The sequence below is a fragment of the Mchenga conophoros genome, linkage group LG19 (assembly GCF_057382185.1).
Source record: "Mchenga conophoros isolate Kocher_MC1m ecotype Shallow Benthic linkage group LG19, M_conophoros_male_GT1.1, whole genome shotgun sequence".
Lineage (NCBI taxonomy): Eukaryota > Metazoa > Chordata > Actinopteri > Cichliformes > Cichlidae > Mchenga > Mchenga conophoros.
In genome coordinates, this window is record NC_140544.1 from 23,539,996 (window position 1) to 23,561,592 (window position 21,597).

At 41.5% G+C, this 21,597-nt stretch overlaps 1 protein-coding gene across 5 annotated transcripts in view; it reads right to left on the reverse strand.

The window, feature by feature from the left end:
* The window catches only part of pcnt (pericentrin), a 33,961-nt gene extending 12,589 nt beyond the window's left edge, over window positions 1–21,372 (reverse strand). For 2 of the 5 annotated variants that reach the window (XM_085258363.1, XM_085258362.1), the window contains exons 1-39: window positions 21,153–21,372; window positions 19,581–19,610; window positions 17,223–17,399; window positions 16,599–16,739; window positions 15,177–15,326; window positions 14,190–15,076; window positions 13,769–14,101; window positions 12,988–13,390; window positions 12,344–12,760; window positions 12,036–12,254; window positions 11,842–11,937; window positions 11,608–11,751; window positions 11,188–11,443; window positions 11,005–11,084; window positions 10,594–10,867; window positions 10,335–10,435; window positions 9,890–10,001; window positions 9,614–9,740; window positions 9,341–9,460; window positions 9,172–9,244; window positions 8,959–9,063; window positions 8,728–8,839; window positions 8,606–8,646; window positions 8,376–8,507; window positions 7,975–8,218; window positions 7,694–7,832; window positions 6,392–6,833; window positions 6,119–6,316; window positions 5,951–6,022; window positions 5,431–5,535; window positions 4,962–5,114; window positions 4,114–4,260; window positions 2,390–2,550; window positions 2,108–2,280; window positions 1,766–1,947; window positions 1,490–1,652; window positions 1,083–1,325; window positions 392–624; window positions 110–217 (exon numbers count right to left, since the gene is read on the reverse strand). In XM_085258363.1, coding sequence (XP_085114489.1) covers window positions 110–217; window positions 392–624; window positions 1,083–1,325; window positions 1,490–1,652; window positions 1,766–1,947; window positions 2,108–2,280; window positions 2,390–2,550; window positions 4,114–4,260; window positions 4,962–5,114; window positions 5,431–5,535; window positions 5,951–6,022; window positions 6,119–6,316; window positions 6,392–6,833; window positions 7,694–7,832; window positions 7,975–8,218; window positions 8,376–8,507; window positions 8,606–8,646; window positions 8,728–8,839; window positions 8,959–9,063; window positions 9,172–9,244; window positions 9,341–9,460; window positions 9,614–9,740; window positions 9,890–10,001; window positions 10,335–10,435; window positions 10,594–10,867; window positions 11,005–11,084; window positions 11,188–11,443; window positions 11,608–11,751; window positions 11,842–11,937; window positions 12,036–12,254; window positions 12,344–12,760; window positions 12,988–13,390; window positions 13,769–14,101; window positions 14,190–15,076; window positions 15,177–15,326; window positions 16,599–16,739; window positions 17,223–17,399; window positions 19,581–19,610; window positions 21,153–21,200 — 7,341 coding nt within the window. In that variant the 5' untranslated portion in view covers window positions 21,201–21,372. Of the gene's footprint in view, window positions 1–109; window positions 218–391; window positions 625–928; window positions 959–1,082; window positions 1,326–1,489; window positions 1,653–1,765; window positions 1,948–2,107; window positions 2,281–2,389; window positions 2,551–4,113; window positions 4,261–4,961; window positions 5,115–5,430; window positions 5,536–5,950; window positions 6,023–6,118; window positions 6,317–6,391; window positions 6,834–7,693; window positions 7,833–7,974; window positions 8,219–8,375; window positions 8,508–8,605; window positions 8,647–8,727; window positions 8,840–8,958; window positions 9,064–9,171; window positions 9,245–9,340; window positions 9,461–9,613; window positions 9,741–9,889; window positions 10,002–10,334; window positions 10,436–10,593; window positions 10,868–11,004; window positions 11,085–11,187; window positions 11,444–11,607; window positions 11,752–11,841; window positions 11,938–12,035; window positions 12,255–12,343; window positions 12,761–12,987; window positions 13,391–13,768; window positions 14,102–14,189; window positions 15,077–15,176; window positions 15,327–16,598; window positions 16,740–17,222; window positions 17,400–19,580; window positions 19,611–21,152 lie in introns of all 5 variants that reach the window. The other 3 variants (XM_085258367.1, XM_085258366.1, XM_085258364.1) reach the window with 3 other exon arrangements.
* Between the last annotated feature and the right edge of the window lie 225 nt (window positions 21,373–21,597).

Sequence of the window (21,597 nt, forward strand, 5' to 3'; positions counted from 1 at the left end):
AAGCTGCTGTTAAGGTACTTCTGTTTTGAGTTTAAGAAATGCTTTGTGACCACATCACAGGCTGAGAAAAGCTGTAATATTTACAGACACACACAGTTAAGTGCCTCACCTGGTATCCTTTATTATCCACACTAGGAGTCTGTCTGAGCTGGGCCTCAAGCCTGCGGATCTCCTGCTGGAACTCATCCCGCTCGTGTTCACGTTCCACAGCCTGCTCCTATTATGGAAGGCAACAAATTCAGTGAAAGCCTGTCCGCTGCATTAAGCACCAACTTGGAAAATAGTCTATGACACTTTAATAACCTTGGAAAAACAATCAAGAAAGAATCCATGATATCCAAATGCAAACAAACCCAAAGATTACACACCAGTTTAATTTGTCAAGCCTCACCTCGATAAACTGCCTGTCATGTTTAAGCTGCTTCTCCAGTGCTTGGACACGCTGGTTGAGGTCTTCAGTGTGGGTCTTGTGGTGCAGCTCCGTCTCCAGGCCTCTGGTTTCCTGCTCCTCGAGCTCCCTCTCCAGAGTCCGGAGACGAAGGGACAGAGAGCGGTGGTCCTTCTCTGCCTGCCGCTGCAAGTCCAGCCTATCTTGGGACAAACGATCAGTCTCTGCCAACAAAGCTTGAAAAATTAAAAGAGGAATTAAAGTCAGTAAAATTGTTTTCATTCAGTTAAATTCAGATGAATTAAAAAAAAAAAAAAAAAAAAAAAAGCAGAGGCAGAATATGAGTGAGGTTAAATACTGACAATTCAGCATAATCTGCCTTAAGAAATAGAACAGCAAATGACAGCACTCCAAGATGCTTTGCCACACGCTATTGGTAATTGCAATATTACAAAAAGCAACCTCACAGCACTGCAAATATACTGCATATTCATCCCCACTCCCTTCTCACACACTAATACTCCACTCTGACCCACAAACCTGCGTCAGGATCTAAATTGAGCCAATGGCCTACGGAGAGAAGACACGTCTGAGCACAGACATTATATAAGCGCACAGTCAAACTCGCTAAAGAGGTCATGTAGCATTTTATGCAGACAAATGATTTCATGTTTTTGTACTCCCCTCCACTAACCTTTCTCTCTCTCCCCAAGTCCAGCAGAGAGATGCTCCTTGTGTCGCAGGAGGATGGCATGCTCCTCAGTCAGCTCATGATGCTTCACTCTGAGAGTGTCCAGCTCTGCGGTAAGACCCTCCATCTGGTGTAGCTTCACCTTCAGGTCCTCTAGCTCCTCCACAAGACTCTCCTCTTGAGTCTCCTTCTGCTGTAGAGACTCCTCTAGGGCTGCTTTTTCAGCCATGTAGCCTTCAAGAAGACCTGAAGAAATCATGCAAATGGTACAAGTTTATTTAAAAAGGGAACGACCTCAAACACGACTGAGCGTTACAAACGGCAGAGCTGTTAAACTGTGGTGCAAGTGCTAAATGTGCAGCATAATCAGAAGACAGCAGCAGTATGCCAAACAAAGACATAGTGCTCACCTTCTGCTTTGTGAAGCTCCACCTGAAGCTGACTTTTAAGCTTGGCCTCCTGATCAAGCTGCTCCATTAGACGCTTGTGCTGTTCAAGGAGTTGTGCAGAGTCTTCTCTGCCTTGAGAAAACTTTTCCTCCAGAGAAAGATGAACACTGTGAGTCTGCTCCAGCTGGAGAAATGACCAGCATAAAATGATCAGACACCTTGCAAGGCTGTAAAACAGGAAAAAAACAAACAAAAAAAAACCCTATGTGGAATGAAGAGCATCTCTACTTCCTTTACCTGCGTATTGGCTTGGTTGAGCAGCTCTAGCAGTGTGTCCACTGTATGTCGAAGTCTGCTGCAAGCACTTAGAGCTGCTTCTTCTCCACCAGGATTGATCTCACCATCTGAAACCAGGAGACTCTCACAGAGCAGCTGAGTGAGCTCCAATTCCTCTGAAGACAAGTCTGCAACTGAAATACCTACAAAAGAGCAAATTAAGTGTTTTTAACCAATTCTCACATGAATTACACTAAGAGTCATCCTTGGTTCATTTAGAAATAAAACAATTTTCAGTTAATCCCCAACAAACAAAAAAAATCCTAGCATTCATTGTAAATTTATAGAATACATCAGTCAGACCTGATTCTTGTGCCTCTTTGTTCACGCTTGAGCTCCTTTGGCGAGTCGCCTGCTCGGACGTTTTGGCTCGGGCACTGATCTTTTGTCCAATCAGTTCTTCTGTTGCCACGATGCCGCGGAGCATCTCGATCAGCACCTGCCTCAGCTTCTCATTTGTACGGTGCAATTTGCATCTGGGTTAACAGGTACACAGAAATGAGAACATTCAGGATTTGCGAAAGCTCAGAGCTGCTGCTTAAGATATAATTATAATAAATATTAACTACACAACTACATGCACACCTTTCCTCTTTAGCCGTCTGCAAGTCATCAGTGAGCATCTTAAGAAGGTTCCCTCCCTCCTGTGTCTCTCGCTCCCTTCGTTGAAGGAGCGTGTCCATGGTCTCCATTTCTGCACGTTTTCCTTCCAACTCTCCCTGCAGGCACCCGACCTCTGCCCGCAGCTGTTAAAACGAACAAAGATATCTTGTTAATTCTCCTTACACTTGTGACCAACCTTTAGTTTCTCACCTATGCCATGGCTTGTTTAAAACCTGTGTGCAGCTGAAACCCAGAGAGGACAGAAGTAACAGACTGAGAAAAAAAAAAAAAGGGCATGGCAGGACCTCTAAACCCAAAACATAATAAAAAGACTGAAACACTGGTTCTGCACCATCCAAGTCTCTGATTAAAGCCTCTGGGTCTTAACAAGGGAAATGGGAAAACCACAAAAACATCCAGATCCAAAAGCATAACACAGAAGACATTTACAAGGCTGAAGAGAAAAATACTCCTCATTTTAAAGTATATAATATCAAAGGTGTCTGATGTTAAGTACCAACCCAGTACGGTGACAAAATCCAACTTCAGGGCGTCAAACACTCAAAAGCTGGAAGAGTTTTCTTGCATATCTGTTGTAAGCGTCCTTACCCTTCCTTCCTCAGCCTCTCTGATCTCTCCCTCAGCTTTCACCATGTTTTCCCTCCCTTTTCCCCTCCGCTCCCTCCCACAACTGCATCTCATGCAGTCACCTGCCTCACCAAAACAATGCTGTAGCCATGACAACAGCCCCCTCCCAACCTCTCTTAAGCGCTCCTTTTTAACCTCGTGGGGGACACAAGTGTGGCCGTCTGTTAGTATCTCACTACAAAGAGTCAAGCTAGACAGGTGCCATGGAAACAAATATATGCAAACACCAATCAGTCATAAGACCGATCAGTTTGTGAAATCCAAGAACGGGACTGCAGGTTTTAGGAAATATTAATGCAGGTAATATTGCAACTTCCTTGTTACAACCCTAGAAGATAACCAAGACCAATCAAAAAAAAAAAAAAAAAAAAAAAAAGTCAGTGAGGATAAATTATAAATCCCAAATACATAACTGAATACAGTTATGTGCCAGGACATGATTTATTATTATTATTATTGTAACTGCTTTTTGTAACTGTCCAAATGAAGTTACAAAAATGTGAGAGAGAAAAAAGTCATTTTCTGAAGATCAGGATGAAATCAAATACTTGCTTTACTTCGGGGGAGGGACAACAAACAAACAAACAAACAAAAAAAAAAAAAAAAAAAAAAAAAAAAACAGAAACAAAAAAGCCAAAGCAAATGCAGTAAAACTGTTTTTCTGTTGATCTACTAATCGATTATTCGACTAATGCTTTTAACCTTAATCTGAAAAGCAAACAAAAACAAAACACCAGATTGGTGATTTTATTCATTAATATGTTCATCTTCCACAGGATACCATCTGATCTATGGCGAATAAGGAAACTAACCCACAGATCCACAGTCTGTATAACCATCCCTCACTCTTTGCTTTAGTTTCCAAATCATTGCATCTCCTCAGTCCTCTTGTGGACCTTTTCCAGTCCTTCAGTAAAAATACAACATTTTTTCTGTCCACTTCGCCCAGTTAGTCTTGCCTTCCCCCCCCTTAAGTAAAACAGCCATTGTCAACCTATCCAAGTTAAGACTTCATAGATATATTTATATGCATATATGTATGTATGCATGACTGGTACCTGGGCCACCACAGCATCTAGTTGCTGCAGCTGGGCAGTGAGTTGACTCATTTTCTCTGTGTAGCTCTGCTCTTTTTCCTCTTGTTCAGACGTGAAGCTCCGCCTCAGGTTTTCAAGCTCCGCCTCCTTCTGCTCTTCAAATTCCGTCTTCAAAGAAAACAGTGATGTGTATAGATTAATTCAAAAACGCAGAGCAACAGCTGAAGTACACAGTAGGTTCATTCATTCCAGAGATCTTTGGACTGACTGGCTTATAGCTGACAACTGGCTTGCACATTTCAGATGGTAAAATGCTAAAAGTCTGGAGGGGGGAAGGGGAAAAAAAAAACAAAAAAACAACAACTTCAGCCTTAAAACCTTCTGCATCAGGGGATAAAAAGCTTAGATCCATCCCATTTAGCCACTGTTCAGATGGCAGCAACACGAACACATGCACGACCCATCAGCACACACATTCAGAGCACAGACGGACACGAACACTTGTACATATATGATGGAGGGATTATGAGAAAACTGGGTTTGGATGAGGCCTCAGTGGGATAGAGTCCAACAGAAAAAAAAAAAATCCCTGGGAATGAACTGGTGCAGCTAAAGCTTAGAGAGGCCAATGGCATCACACACGCGCTCCAAATAATCCGGAGCTATTCCATAATAAATGTTTGAAACGAGTTAAATAAAGAAACAAATATAGGGAACATCAATGTATTTTCACAGAAACTGCTTATATGGAGAAACATGGCTACCTCAAAGGTGTTCAGCATTAATAAAGATCTTAATTGAAAGGATACTTCTAATCCTAACTGTTTCATCTATCCCAAGGAGTTTTTTCTTTTTCCCCCTCCTCTTACCTTCAGTTGATTAATCCTGTCCTGCAGCCGCTCTTCTGATTGGACTTTGAGGAGCTCCACCTCTTCTAGGAAGTGCTGTCTTTGCCTTGACGACTCCTCTTCAAGCTCCCTGCGACATGCCTCTAGTTCCCGTGCCGAGACTCCCTTCAGCTCCTACAGCAGACACATGTATTTATTTAATACCGCAGTACTCAGTTAGTCAGAAGGTCAAATTTTTAGTGCTTCGGAGAAAACAAAATCCAAATAAATACTCTGTGCCTCTAATAGACCATTATGAAGGATCAACAATAATTGAGTGTAGTCCATTCACTAATGGGCTTTTAGAGCCACTGAGACAAGAACCAACAGGTCACCGTTAAAACAACCCGCAATTTAGAGAACGGGATGTTAGTTCACGTGGTTTTAAAAAAAAAAAAAAAAAAAAAAAAAAAAAAGCAAGAGGATTTATGACAGACTGTGACGCACACACCTGCAGCTGGACTTGGTGCTGTTTGGTTAGTTGCTCTTTTTCAGCAGTGTAGGTTTGCGAGAGCTCCTGCAGAGCAGTGCTGTGTTGCTGCTCAAGCTCTAAAACCTGCAAAAGAAACCGATGCAAATCAAGTCCGATTTAGAGTCTCCTGGTACTTAATGCACAAGACTAAGTTAATCAGATGAAAACAAATCAAATTTGATTATCCAGCCAAACAAACTTTGCTCCAATGCTTTTATTTTGGATTTTAACAAATCAGTTTCATAAAGTTTTAATGGCTTCAAGTTATGAATAACTGCCAACAATCCCATTATATCATGTTTAAGCAGAGACCATCTGTTTGCCATAGTTACACATCTTTTTCAGAGATATTTGCATTAAAAATGAAAGGAAATCTGCAATTATATACTTATTGTTGTGACATTAAACCAGCCTAATAATGAGATGGTACTCAGCTATTTGGCTTTGAGACAGTGGAAAAACAAACATGATGTAGTTATCATGATGACTGTGCATGTACCTGGTTCTTGAGTGCTTCCAGGGCTTTGCAGTGTTCAGTATCCAAGGCTTCTTTTTGAGCAGCCAGTTGAGACTGTAAAAATAAAACATGAAGTTATTGTTTTGGTAAAAGAAACTTTTGGTATTTTTATTTGACGGGGGGGCACGATCCCTACTCTTCATTACTCACTTTGTGAACATGGCTGAGCTCGGCTGCCATGGCTTTAAACTTCTCCATGTGCACATGAGCCAGTTCTTTCCTCAGTTCTTCCCTGATGGACAGCTGCTCTGCAGTATGACGCTCTATTACCTGCTTATGTTCTGAATTCAGGAAAATCAGATCTTCGCGATGTTTCTCCTCAAGCTGAGCCATTTCATCACGTAGTGTCTGCAATTGTAAAGGACAAAGACATTAAAATCCACAAACAAACAGAGAAACTGTCTGTGGCTTCCATCTCCTTACTTGCACTTCTTTCAGGTAGGTGGCCTCCAACGTATCCATGTTACTCAGCATCCTCTTTTCTAGTTCATCTTTCTCCTCCTGGTGTTTAAGAGTCAATTCAGCTTCCAAAGCCTCCAACTTAGCACGATTAGTCTCTTCAAGACATTCAAGGTCTTCCTTTAGTTTGGAACTGAGGGATACTTCCAAGGCAACACGCTCTGCATTATGCTTACATTCAAGCTCTGCTGTTTTAGCTGAAAGCTGATCTTTGTGAGAGGCACAGAGTGAATCTAGCTCTGCTTTGTGTTTGGCATTGAGTGCATCCATTTTTTTGGAGTGTGTGTTCAGTAGCGTTGCCCTCTCATGTTCCAGCTCAGCTTCATATTTGTCCTTCAGCTCTGCCACAGACACTTCATATTTCTCGATTAAACGCTGCTCTACCGCTGCCTTTTCCTCTTGGAACCTGAATAAAGACATGAAAAAGTAACCAAGAAGCTAACATGTTTGAAGAGTAACTGAGACATTTCCAATACCATGTTTCAGTTTTTGATTTACTACCATGTGGCCTGAGTTTGCAGTGCAGACCCTCACAGCAGTACAGCAAGAGAAATTGTAATTTTTTTTGAGTGTCCATTTCATTACAGTTTACCTATACAGCTGCAACATCATTGCTATAGCAACCATATGCATTTGTTCCCTCCTGTATAACCCGAGACAAGCCTGGGCATGTCATGTGTCAGCCTCAGATTCAGTTTAGTATCTAAAAGGGAGTCATTTCAACAACATCCAACAAACAACAAGAAAACCCTTCCTGCTCAAGGTGGAAACAAACTTGTTGCATCACTTGAAGCAGAAACACCCTTGAGTGCAGCAAGGCTAGGAAGGAGGAGATATTAGCAGCTGGTGATGTGTGGCCTGGAGATAAATAAATCAGTCCACCATGCGCCGCTGGAGCACTTGGTTGTACTGTGCAAATGGTCAATTTATATTACTGGCACGGTTACAAAAAGCAGCGCCTTAGGCAGCTTATTAAAAAGCTACAACCAGGTAAAAAAAAAAACATTTTTCAGTTTATTACGTGACAATTTTGGGCAGCTCCTGAAGAACCCTAGGTTTATATTTTTCCCTTTATGACCAAAAATACTCAATATAATAAAAAGTTTCTTGAAATATAGCTTCAAACCATTGTAAAGGGTATTTCTCACTTATTATAATCATTATTAATTGAGAAAAAAAAAAAAATCATACACAATCAATATGATTACCTATTTAATACACTCTGGATTATACAACTTTAGCTTCAATCAACACTCTTGAGCTCACCTCTCTCTGGCCTGGCACAGCTGCATCTCAACCTGCTCATGAAGCAGCTCTTTGAATTCTACAGACATGCAGTCTTTGGTCTTTTGCAGCTCTGCGTCATTGGCCTCCACTTTCTGTTTCAACAACAGAACCTGTTGGCCTAGAAGGCAGAAATTAAAAACTCATGGAGAACCAAAAGGTAGATTCTGTATACAGTTTTCAAAACATGAGATCTGGCTAGAAGATGCAATTCACCAACATTTTCTATAAATAAAAATTACACGAGTCCTAGAGATTCTTACTCTCATCATTTTCCAGTGCATCCTGAAGAGACTTCAATTTCTCCTTCTCCTCATGAAGCGCTTTTTCAAGCCGTGCCTGCTCCGTTGCCATCTCATCATGGTGTGACCTCAGGACAGAGATCTCAGATTCATACTTCTCCTGCAGCTCTTCTTTCAGCTTGTTCATATTCTCCTGTGCTCGACTCCTCTCTAGTTCAAGAGCTTCCTCAAGACGGGCAAGCTGCTCAGCAAACTCTTGTTTCATCTGCATTATATTGAAGGAACATTAAATAGCTGTTACTAAACCGAAGCTTGTCACTGTATTATGAAATCAGTATTTTCATGCAACTACACCACCTGCTGCTCAGTTTTCTGTTTTTACTGTGTAGGATAGTTTTGAGTATGAAGGATTACAGAAATACCTTCTGCATGTTCTGGATCTCAGCATCATGCTGCTCGGTGAGAGCAGCCACTCTGTTCTCCAGAGTGTAGATGATGGTCGTTGCTGTTTGCAGCTCCTCAGTGTGAGACCATATCCTGTGTTCCACTTCAGCCTAATTATAACAATAGAGACATTCAGATTTTGGGCCAAACAATGTAATCTCATTAATGTAATCTCTTTGTTATCTATATTATTAAGCCTTCTTCTCACCTCAACTTGTATTGCTGCCTCCAAATGGACTCTGGTGAGCTCTACAACAAAGATATTCAAGTTGATTCATTTTGCAACACACACAGAAAATAAATGAATAAAAATAAAAGTATGTGAAGGACCTTGCAGATGTCTGTCAGAAAGTTTGGCTCTGAGTTGCTCAAGGTCCAGAGCATGACGAGTTTTCATCTCCTGCAGCTCTTTATAGTAATGATCAGTGAGGTCTGCGCGCACCTGATGTACAAGTTACAACATGCAGCAAGTTAACCAAAAACACTTGGTGACAACAAGCAGTCACATATTACTATGATATCACTTTAATAAAAGGCTGAACATATAAATTGATGTCTGACCTTCTGCACCTCTTCCTCAAAGCAAAGAGTCAAAGAGGATCGCAGATTAGAAAGGTCCATTGTGTGTTTCGCCTCAAGCTGAAGTGTCAAACTGTCAAGCATTTCCTGGATGAGGCACAGGAAACAAAGCAGCCTCTCAATCAATTACACTTAATATGTATCGACTTAAAATTTAACTGACAGCAGCACCCATTAAACATCTGCATCTCTTACCCGCTGTTTCTCCAGCTGAACGGTATAAGACAAAACGTCTTTATCCTCTTGAGCTTGACACTGAGACAGAGCACTGAAGCACAGACCAAAGACTTGAATATTCACAAAAACATTTGTGCAAAACTGCAGAGCATGAATCTTATTTTTATATCCAGATAAAGTGAAATACCCATCATCAGTCATTTTAAGCAGAGAGTCCTCCAAGGCACCTTCTACCAGCTTCAGCTGTAGCAGAGCAATTTCCTCTTTGTGACTCTCCTCTGTTGCATGTAACCGCTTCTCAAAATACCTAAAAGCAGGATGAGGGTAAAACATGATAGAGTAGAGAAATTAAGCTCAATTTAAAGAAACCCATAATTCAGATGTCTGTTTACACTAAATGTTAATATTCAGGAATAAATGCATCAAAAAAAATTTGTGTTTTCAGGTGATTCTATGGTACCTCCTCAGGTTTTCTAGCTCGGCCTCATTTTGCTCTTTAATTTCTCGTTTCTGTTCATTAAACTCCATCTTTAGGCGTTCGATGTCATCAACCCGAGATGAGCGTGCAAGCAGCTGCTCCTTAAGCTCTGTAAAACAACAAACAGACATATCATTCAATCACTAAGAACAGGCATTGCTAATAATATATCATGTTTGTTAGAATGTAAAGAAATCCAGTGTATGAAAAAAAGAAAGAAAAAAAATCCAAGCTTTAGCCTGGTAGGCTTATTCATACCACCCAACTCCTGACGACTAGTCCTCATGCTCTCCAGCTGAGTCCACAGCTGACTGATTTCCTGATCCGAGCTCTGTTTGAGCAAGTTCTTCGCCTCCTGTAGCTGTGAAACCTGGGTGGAAAAGTTTGGAAAAATGTTTTTATGAAATTAAAAAAGAAAAAAAAAAAATGACCCAACAGGTTTTTAAGATGTCAATATGTTTCAGGAAGTAATTATTATATTAATAAGTTAGTATCCAGAATTTTTACACACTGAGAAAAAAAAGAAAGAAAAAAAAAGGATTATCCTTTTTACTGTGACTTAAGACTTAGAAAGCTGCAGATAAAATGCATATTTAGGGTTGCAGTAGACCAGTAGTTCAAACTGCAGGGCATGCCCCTTTGGTGCTTGGATACATTTTTACCAGACTTTGTGGAACTGACCTGGGACATGCCAGAAACTAACCTCTTGTTGCAGTTGCTGCTCTTTCTCCTGTAGGTGGAGGACTTGCTGCTCTTTCTCCTGCAGCAGTGTCTTATTAGAAGAAATTTCCTCCTCCAGGGAACCTTTTACAACAACAACCAGAACAGAGTCGGCTTCACTCATCATTACTATGCATATATTAATGTAATACACAAATTCAAATCATAGATTTAGAGGACTGTGCAGCCTCTTTATGAAAGTGTATACTGTTGAGGAATATGGGAACTGTGGAAGGACTCACAGACAGCAGCATCTCTCTCAGCCAAGGCTCGTTTCAGCGCCTCTAGTTTCTGTGTCTGTTCTTTACTGGAGGTTTGGAGCTCCTCTATACTGGCTTGCGTCTCCTGTACCTCTAACTGTTTCTGGGACACAGCTTCCTGTGCTTCAGCGAGGGAGGCCTGGGTGCTGGTGAGTTCAGTCTGGGTGGCACTGAGGCTGTTCTGGATCTCCAAAAGGGACGTTTGAAAGTTTGCCTCCATGGCTTCAGCATCTTTCTCCCACTGTGCTCTTAGATCCTGAAACAAAATAAAACCAAAATGGAGTGAAATAGAATAATACACACAATGACAAGACAGTGCATGTTTTTAAAAGCCACAGCAGTTTTTTGAATTATATTTTTATACAAAAGCTGCTTTTTATAATGAAATTTCACCTGTATTTCTTTGGCCTGCTTTTCATCCATTGAAGCCCTTTCCTGAGCAACACGAGTCTCCCACTGCTCCTTCATCTCTTCTGAACACACGAGAAACGATTCTTTAGAAACCGGACGACTCAAACAAAGACAGCTAAAGAATGAAGATCATTGAGCAGCTGAGATGATCTTGTGTGTAATCACCCATGTCTTGTTGGTGCAGCTCAAGCAGCCTCTCCTGCTGCTCCTGGTTCTTCCTCTTGATCTGGTCCACCTCTGACTGATGGCGAGCCTGCAGGAGTGCAATTTCCTGGTCAAATTTCTCCTGCATAGAGGCCTGGACCTTGATGAGGGCAGACGTCTGCTCCTGTTCCACGTTTTCTTGAGAGCGCTCAAGATTAGACTTGTGGACTGTGGTCAGGCTCAGACGCAAGGATTCAAGCTCAATGGCCTTTTGAGCCTAGAGGAATAAAAGCATAATGAAATGATGAATCTAAGTCAGTATTTAAGAGGACAATAATATATTTCACTGACTTTGGAATATTTAAAAAAAAAAAAAAAAAAAAAAAGAAGAGGCTGACTGAATGAATAATGTTTTGGCTTGTGCGTCTGCATATAATATACCTGAACCTGCTGCAGTTCAGCCTGGTGAGCAGCCTCCATGCTCTCTCTCAGCTCCAAAGAAACCTCTGTCTTCAGCTGACTGACAAACTCATTGTGTTTGGCACTGAGCTCTGAGATCATCCGCTCGTGCTCACGTTCAGTTACCTGTCACGAAAGAAGAGCCAGAAAAAGCTAAAATGGCGCTCTTGGTGAATGGAGTCCTCACAGCAGTGAAGGAGTGAATTGCTCTGATACCTGTTTGATTAGACTGATCTGTTGTTTCTGTTCTTCCTCCATACTGGCCCGCTGCTTCAGCAGCTCTGTCTCCAGGCGAGTATTCAAGTCAGAAATCTAAAGAGTCATGCAGATTATATTTATTATTGCTTGCTACTAAAATTAACATTTAATCTAACTCTATTACAAATCCTACAGCAATTGATGAATCGCACCTCCTGCTGATGTTTCTCCATCAGATCTTTTATCTCCTGCTGATGAGATGCCTTCAGCTTTTCTGTAGCCTCCTCCACAGCCTGTGCCTGCTTCTCCAGGAGAGCCTTCACCTCGTCTACTTTCTCCTTCATTTGCTCCTCCAACAGATGTCTTGCATCAAAAATCTCTTTGTCCTTCTCCATCCTCTCCTCCTCCCATTTTTCCTTCACTTCAGCCAACTGTGAATATAACTTTATAGGTTAAATCACTGCACATTAGCATTTCAAACTGCCTTGCATTTAAAGCATGGCGTTACGTAATCTCTCACCTCGACATCCTTGGCTTTTAGCAGCTTCTCAAACTGTTCGAGTTCCTCCTCTAGCACTTGTTCCATTTTTTTGATCTGTTCATCCATCTCTTCTTCTCTTCTGCTGTGCTCATCCCTCTCCTTCACAGCCTGAGCCCGATCCTCCTCCGAACAAGTCAGTTTCTCTCTCAGACAGGAGATCTGAGACTCTAGCTCATGCTTCTCTTTTTCAGCACAGTGCAGACTATCGAGGCTCTGCTGCAGCTCCTTCTCCAGCCTCTCCACCTCCGTTTGGACACTTAAAATCTGCACACGTGTCGTTTCAAGCTCCTTTAAAACTGTATCGAGCTCTGTAGTCCTTTGACTCAACAGCGTCGATGCAGTTTCGTGCTCAGTTTTTGTCTCCTCGAGTTGTGACATGAGATGCTCATAGTTGGCCTTGAGAAAAGGAAGCCAGGGAAACTGTTTTAATTATTTATACAATAATTTTCTTATCAAGTCAAAACCTCCAATTTGATGTCTTAGTACTAATATGACTACTGAATCAGCTCCACCATTCCAACTTTGTTAGAAAAAAAATTTAAAAAAAATCTAATTGCTCAGAAACCTATTATCATCATATTTGAATGCATTGTAATTATTGCACACTTGTGGTACTGGCATACCTGTAATGTTTGCAGCTGGTTGTCATCTCTGAATTCTGTGCTCTCTAAATCTGCAGTCTGCTTTATCTCCTGCAGAGATGATACGAGCAGCTCCTGCTGTTTTTGATGAGACTGGAGTGCAGTTTCCTCCTCCTTTAGTTCCCCTACCAGTTTTTCATCCTCATCTGATGGAAAGGTACCAGATATGAGGAGGGAAGTTTCAGCAGAGATTTCAGTTTCCTTTACTGTCAACATTACTACATTCTCCTGCTCTCTTTCTTCTGATAAGGCACAGTGTTTGCTCCTAAGGCTGTCTTGTTCATAGACTTTCAAGTTCAGCTCCTCCTCAAATTGTCTCCTCATTTCCTTTTCGTCTTCGAGCTCCTGGAGAGCTTCCCTAAGCTCTTCTGTGACTTGAGCCCACCTAAAAAGACAGATAATAATAATAATAATAATAATAATAATAATAATAATAATAATAATAATAAAAAAAGATAAAATTTATATCAATCTACAGTAAGAAATAAATGTAACCACAGCAAACCAGCTTACATTCAAATGTTTATTGTAAACTAGTGATTTATTTCTTAGAAATGCCTTTTTCCAACGTGGACATTTAACAATATTCACCTTGAGATAAATATTTATTATTAATCAAAATTAATAGAGTTATGCAATTTACTTTAGAAGTAAATATTACTGTATTAACACAATAGCAACATCATTGTTAGGTATAGAGCACAGAGTTGTTTTTAAAAGGACTTTGAATTAGTCATTTGATAAACGGCATGAACTTCATTACCTGCTCCTTGCCTCCTCAAGCTCTTCTGCACTCTTGATTACTTCCTCCTTTAACACATTTAGATCCCTCTCCTTAAGGGCCAGCTCCTCACGGAGCTCCTCACACTGCTGACTCAGCAGTTCTTTTTCCAAGTTAGTGTCCTCAGACTGCTGCTCGGACACGTTACTCCTTTCCATCCTGCCCGAAGCGACGTTGTGAAGCCACTGAGGGTTGGACTCATCAGCCAGAGAGTCCTGTGGACTAGAGGTGTTTTGGCGGTCGTCGTGTTCTTCAATCAGACGTTTGGAAATTGATAACAGTTCTTCTCCAAACACATCACTATTTAGCTCAAAACTGAGAAGACACAATGACAAAGAAGATTAATATATATAATATAATATCTACAGCTGATAGATAGTGCAACAATAACAGCTGCTCTCACCTGCGGTCTGCAGATATGTCCAGCTGACTGCACTGGTCAAGGTTCTCAGTTATCGCTGAAGACTGCAAGTGTGCAAGCGGAGCTGAAGACAAGTAGCGCTCCATCAGAAGATTTCCAGACATTGATTCATTCATACTGCCCTGGTCAGCTCCACTTTCCAGATTAGCCTCGTCGATACTGACAGTCTCATCAGAGCTAACGCCAGCTTTTACCTGGTTCTGCCAATTCTTAGACGCTTTGAAACCCACCACCTCCTCCTCTTTGATTTTTAGTTCTTTCTCCCTCTCTTCCAAAAGCTGCCTGACTTGCTCGACCTCCACTGTGTGCTCCTCTTTGAGCCTTTTCATCTCCTCCTCAAGACTCTGAAAACAAAGGGCAGAGCTAGCAAGCTTCTCACTATAACTCTTCCCTGCATCTTCCTCCTCCTGAAGCCTTCTCCTGAGCTCTTGCAGTTCTATGTTGAGGACCTCTTTCTCCTCTTTGTATTGTTGCATCTCAAGGCACTGACTTTGAAGTTGGCTTAACTGGAAATGAAGGTTTTGCAATTCTGCTTCCCTTTCTTTTCGCTCTTCTTCTCTTTCTTGCTTCTCATTCTCCAGCAAAGAAAGCACGTGCTTGTTTTTCTCCATCTCCTCTACTAGTTCGCTACATATTCGCTGGCTGTTTCTTCTTTCTTCCTCCAGCTCGGCTCTCAGCTTGCACAGAACAGTTTCTACATCAGTTTCACCTTCAGCATCAGACTGCGAGCCAGAACTTCCTGAGCCCTCTGATGGCGCTTCCTTATGACTGATGTTTGGCTCTTGGGAGGACGGTTCATGGTAAGGCTGCTGATTATTAAGGGCTTCAGTTCCTGACAGATTTTTGATACGTAGAAACTCCACACTGGTCTGTGTGACAGACGAGAAGACATTCAAGCAGCAGTTGTTGTGCATGAGCAACGAAGCACAAATAACAACCACAGCCACATTCGGTTTGATTGGCACTTACCTGCTGGAGCTGCCTCTGCAGTGCCTGAAGCTGTCCAGCAAGAGACTGTGCCTCCACCTGTACCTGGTCTCTGCTGGCCAGTGCCTCCTGCAGGTTGGAGCTGAGTTTGGCAATTATTTCATTACGCTTCTCCACAGCCTGCTGTAGCAGCTGCAAGCAGGACAAAAGTATGTACCGGTATTAGTTTTACGAGTAATCAAACACTCATAACTTCACACACTTCCATTAGCTTTTGCAGAACATATTATCAAATGTCCAGCATGCATTCCTACTTCCAAATTAATTTTCTATTTTTCCCTCTGTGGCTGGCCAGAAAACAGACTAAATACTTCAAAACAAACAATTTATATGCAAATTACAACAACAAATGAAGCCCACAATCTGGTTGGAAGAATCAAACCATTAACTTACAACACCTTATATACAGAGAAAACACCCCTAGTTTGAGATTTAAATACACAGTGAACACGTGAAACACTACGTGCCAAAGACACTAACCAGATTCCTCTGCATACAAAGCTTCACATTAGACCAACTGTGCTGCTTTTTCAGTCCAGAGCACCAAGCAGCCATGCAGAAGAGGAGACTTGGTACAATCCCCCATGGGAGGTGATGACACAGAAATCCAAACAAACAGTCCTCCTCACACGCATAGCAATATCATAACAAGACTTTCATTGTCTTAGTGAGCAAACAAAGCATCAGGACAAATTAAACACATCCAATTCCAATCACACAATGGAACCGATTTAGATAACTGCTCAGTTCTGAGGTTACTGTGTGTCAATACAGAACTTAAAAATGTGAGCCCAAGTAGATTACAGTATTCATGACAAACCCCATCTTGTTTCTCCATTTCCAGTTATGCTTCAGCCAGCTGAGTTTAACATGATGATGAACTCCAATCAAACGGCTTACTTACGGATTACTGAATTATGCCATACAAGACAAAGACATGCAAATATCCTGACATGCTCCTTGGAACTGCACTAATAGATGCAAACCAGCCAACTTGGAAAATGCTTCAAGAAGTTAACTTGCGCCAAATATGGAGACAAAGCCCTTTATGTAATTAATCCAATCAGCACCAGGACATGGGGGAAAAACATGTTTGCAGAAGTACGGGTCAATTCTGATAAACCTAAATCACTCACGTTTTTATAAAGCCATTCACACCACTTGTTCAACCTCTACAGCTCAATCCAGGGGACAGATTTGGTCAACGTCTCTGGCTCATCTCACGAGAACAAATGTAAATCCTCTGTCCTCTTTAACAATAATGACCTACGCTCCTTGATTTTATTCTTCTAAACAAAACCAGCTCCACGAGAGAACCCATCTATGGTATTCTTGAGTTTTCCCCCAGACACACTTTAAAAGTTTGACATCCTACAGCAGTCTCCAGATACTGGCTTTGTATACCTTGAGCTGCTCTTTGCCAGTAAGTGCAGCTAACTCCTCTTCTCTCAAGTCATCCACAGGGGACGGGCTATGCTTGGGGGTGAGCGGCTGATCCTTCGCTTCGTTTTGCCGAACCTCTGGTTTCCCTGACATTTGAGGCTCCTAAAGGATTAAAAAGTATTAGAATTAAAGTCTAATCGTACCTGAGTCCACAAAAGAAATGTCAGGAAAAAACGCATGTGCTGCAAATTTGCACATTTAATGTCATTAGTGAACTCTGCCTTAGTAGAGAAGAAGAAGAGAGAAAAAAAAAAAAAAAAAAAAAAGGGGGGGGGGGCAGTTAATCCTGGCCAGGTTGTCATGACAACATGGCCTACAGGCAATGTGATGGTTAGTGACCCATTTCTGTAATGTATGTTTACAGACGGGGGGCATAGACCACTTGTTGAAGCATACAGTGAATAAACAAAATTAGACAAACAGGGTGGGGGGGGGACGGACTGTGAGTATGAATGGAGACATGACCGTCATGAAAATAACCAACAGTTTTAATTAAAACTAATAATCTTATGCTCCCTACATATCAAAATTGCTTCAGTGTTTGTAACTATTATTGATGAGCTCTCGAGGCAATTGGCGGCATACCTCATGGTTGGTGCTGTTGTTATGCTCTGTAGCACTGGCTGATGGAAGAGCTGGTTCTACGTGGTGATCTTCCGTCGAGCGGTCATTCTGCGAGTCAACCTGGCCCTTCCTCTTCTGCGTCTTTTTCGCCGCCCCCGCCCCGTCGCTTTTCGCCCGCTTCTGTCTGAAACTAGCAAGCTGCGCAAGAAGGACAGCGAGAGGTAGATGGACACGTACGTCAGCACCAAAGAGCACCACCACACTATCAGCATGGTGAACCTCAGGGGTTGAAGGAGAAATGAGGTCAGAGTCCAGATTTATCTCCTCAAGGTAGGGAAATGTATACAAAATGAATCAAAACCAGACAAAAGTCATCATGTGAGGTTAGTGATAGTCCACAGTGTAGAAAGGAAAACCCCTCGTCTTGATGAGTCAGTTGTGCAGCAAAAAAAAAGCCCAAAAGTAATCCCAACACTCAAGTCCAAAATAGATTACACCATAGCCTGACAAGATATCCAAGTTCAAAATGAAGTGAGGCAGCTAAATATTCTCAAATCTCCAGAGAACAGGCTGATGAGAAGTGCAGATTTTACATTGACACACAGTGGACAACCTCTCAGCAGAACAGAAACAGAGCAAGGTTTTAAAAAGGACACGCAACTGTCACTTTGTATTTCTCAGCTTATCAAAACCTCAAGAAAATAAATAAATAAATAAAATCACAGATGCAGCTTTTTTTTCCCCCCTATTTTTTTTGGAAGGGTCTCTTAAAGTCCTCTCTGTAGCTATAAAAGGAAAAGTATATCGAGACTAAACCTGACAAGAAAAAAAAATGCATAATTACATTAAAGCTACAATATTTATCTTAAATTCCAGAGGGAACAATTTGATAGAAATTCACCTCGGTCGGTTTGACTGCAACACACCCTCTCCTCTGTTCACTGCCTCTCTCATGCCCCGTCTCTCTTCCTAAGCAGCTTAAATCAGATCACGGCAGTTCACATTGTGACAGAGACCCTCATAGAGCTTTCCATCAATATCTGACAGCAATTATTGACTTCCTTTCTTGCTGCCTGTCAGACCTATCCATTCTTCCTCATCGGACAAGTTGCTCTACTGTCCAGATATAGATCTTGCAGTCTGCAGGCAACAGCGCAGTCAGCCCAACCTTTCATCCAAAAACTCACTGCCAACAGCCAACATCCAAAGCAGAGGGATCCACAAACTCTGGGTAGAGGATGGCATGTGTCTAGACTAAAGAAAGAAGGTGGAGACTGGGACATGCATTCACATAGAGAGGAGGAGACAGAACTCTATGTGTGGCAAGCAGCACTGGAGTGTGCATGCTCAATTCAATTTGAGATTACATGGCCCTGGGAGACCTACTTGTTGCTTTATGTGATGACTCACAAGCGTGATGCATAACAATATCGTGTGTGCATGTGCATAAAACCTTGTTCTGATCACATGTTCCTTGACTACACTGCCACATTGTAGGTTCTGCTTTATAAGCAGCCTGAAATGCATCCATCACTGTACAACCTCAGTGTCCCACTCCTGAAAGCAGCCCTTTATCAAGTTAAGCACCCTTAAATGTTTTCCTACCTTAAATTGTCAGCTTTCTTTCCTTACTTGCTTAAAACCGCACCCATTCTCCATCCATCACCCTATTCACTGCCTCCGCTTACCACAAAAAGAAAAAGAAAAAGAAGGGAAAAAAAGCCCTCAAAGACAGCAGGATGAGCTGTGTTTAGCCCAAGGCCACTTCCGCCCTACTGAGACTGACTAACAAGCTGGCCGAAGCTCACTCTAGTCAAATTAGATGTAATTGGACTGCTGAAAGCTGCTACGGTGTTCTCAACAATGTCATCATTGGTCAGGAGGGGACTGCTGTCTCCAACAAGGGGTTAATTTGCTGTCCACGTTGGTGATTGTATCAAATTTGTGCCACGCTTTTAATGCCAAAGAGAAATCAGAGCTTACCGATGCCACAAACATAGTAAAGGCAAAAGACAGCACTGCATTACCATAGCAACACCATTCGTGTGAGACACACGCGCAACATCCTCCACCTCACCCAATCTCATGGGTGCACTGCACCACCTGATGGCCTGTAACTAACATGACAGCATACGCAAGGTGCATGGCTATTTTAGGCATTCAGATCATGACTGCAGGCAGATTTCCTTTCAGATGCTGTATTGTTTGAAGAGCAATATACATTAAAAGGTGACAGCGATTACCCCACGGCGCAGAAAAATAAGAAAGTTGTGATTGATCACTCAACAGAAACAAAACAAAACGAAAAATCAAAGAAGAAACAGCCACAAGCCCACAAGTCATTGATTTGCTCCTTCATCCACCACTTTCTATACTTACATTCTGACTCCGAGGCATGGTGGAAGATTTCTATAAGGAATATAAATGTTGTAGTTGAGTAATTTTTTGTTATTATTATTATTATTATTATTATTATCCCCAAAATGAGTTCCATTACAAATTATAGATGGATTATATCATATAACACATGCCGTGTAAATGGCTATCCTAAAAAGGTGACTTAGTTTCATACATTGTTTCTAGACTACATGGCTTGTTGTCAATGTGGGACAAGCCATTTTTGACTACTAGGCCATTAATAATATGGCTTCCCATTAAGGTGAAATCAGCTGCTTGCCATTTCTACTTGTAAACACCAGAGGAGTCAATTTCAAAACTGATGAGGGCTGAAATTTTTTATTTATTCTTTTTTTTTGCTACTTTGGGGCTTGCTATAACTAAATGAAGCATGCATACTGCTCTCTCAGAAAATCCTGGAGAAGAATGTCAGACCATCAGTTTGTGGTCTGAAGGTCTGACTCACTAGTTCTCACCAGCACAATGACCTGAAACACACCAGCAAGTTCACTTCTGAATGGCTCAAACAAAACAAAATGAAGGTTTTAGAGGGACCTTTCCCATTAAGATGCTTTGGCATGGGATTAAACGGGCTTTTCATGCTGCAAAACCTCTGAATTCACACAATTCCACAAAGAAAAGTGGCACAATATTTCTCCATAGTGATGTGAAGGACTCATTTCCAGTTATCGCAGATTGCAGTTCTTTCTGCCAAGGTTGGAGCAACCAGTTAATAAATTAAATCATTTAAAAACATTTTGCATTTACTCGGTGGTGGCGGGGGTCTTTGGCTAACATTAAAATTAGTTTGATCTGACATGTATGACAAGTTTACAAAAGAATGAGAGAAAAAAAATTCTTCTTCCTGATTTTTGAGCACTATGTCACTTAGATACAAGTAAACAGTACTTGTTTAGAGAGCTTAGTGGGGGATAGGCTCACATAAAGTTTTGCCACAATTTTGAAACACAGATGACTGACTTAGTGAATAGTTAACTTTGGAATTGAGGCTCTGTTATAACCACTGCACAAGTAAACCCTTTCAGTGAGTAAACATATGATGTTGATCCACGTTGTTTAGAGCTGTAATGGCCTGTGAGTAATGTGCAACCTGCATTCTCAATAGCAAAATAAATCAAGCAAGTGCCACAAATCTCCCACCGAATACATCTTCACTGCACACGAGTTAAAGGCAAACTTAACACATATGTCTAAATAAAAATGAAAGCTATTTGCTATGGTCAATGGAACAATCACATATGCGTTTACTGCTGAACTACCAAGTAACTTATATGAAAACTGCCTTCATTTACCAGCTGATTAACCTGCTTCATAAATGATGTTACTCTTCGCTTCTCATATTCTACGCCCAACCGCGGGAAATACATGGCGAGAGCCTGCAATTTAACATTCAAAGGTAATTCAAGCGACAATAAATGTGCAGTCATTTTGGTGGTGAGTGTAGTTAGCAATGGATAAACGCAGGGCTATGACAAAAGAGTTTGCTAAGTGCTAGCATTCAATATTAGCATGCGTTACATGTTAGCAACAAACCTTAGCTCTCCCAGCTTCTACCTTCCTCCGACGTTCATCTTCATCCATGACTCGATCGAAATAAACGCGTTAACGGTTTAGGACATAGGTCCTGATTTAACTGAAAATAATGCTAAACCTTCCTTCAAAGAATAAGTTAACCCTTGAACAAATCTTTACATGCAACTGTCAACAGACAACATTGAGTATGGCCGCCAAGTCAACGTAGCTCCGCCCTTATCGGGTTCCCCTTGCCTAACTGCCCAATTAATTAGCTACTTTCCTCACCTTCAGCCAATTAAATTCGTGTTGTTTAAAAATAAGTTAAAAGCACCGCCTACTGTATATAGCAGTCAAAACTAGCACTCAGTTAACCAATCAAATTGCTGCTTTAAGCCGCCTAGACTGGATTGACGTCTCTTGTAGCCAACCACAGTTAGCTCATACAAATCATACTCCTGTCACA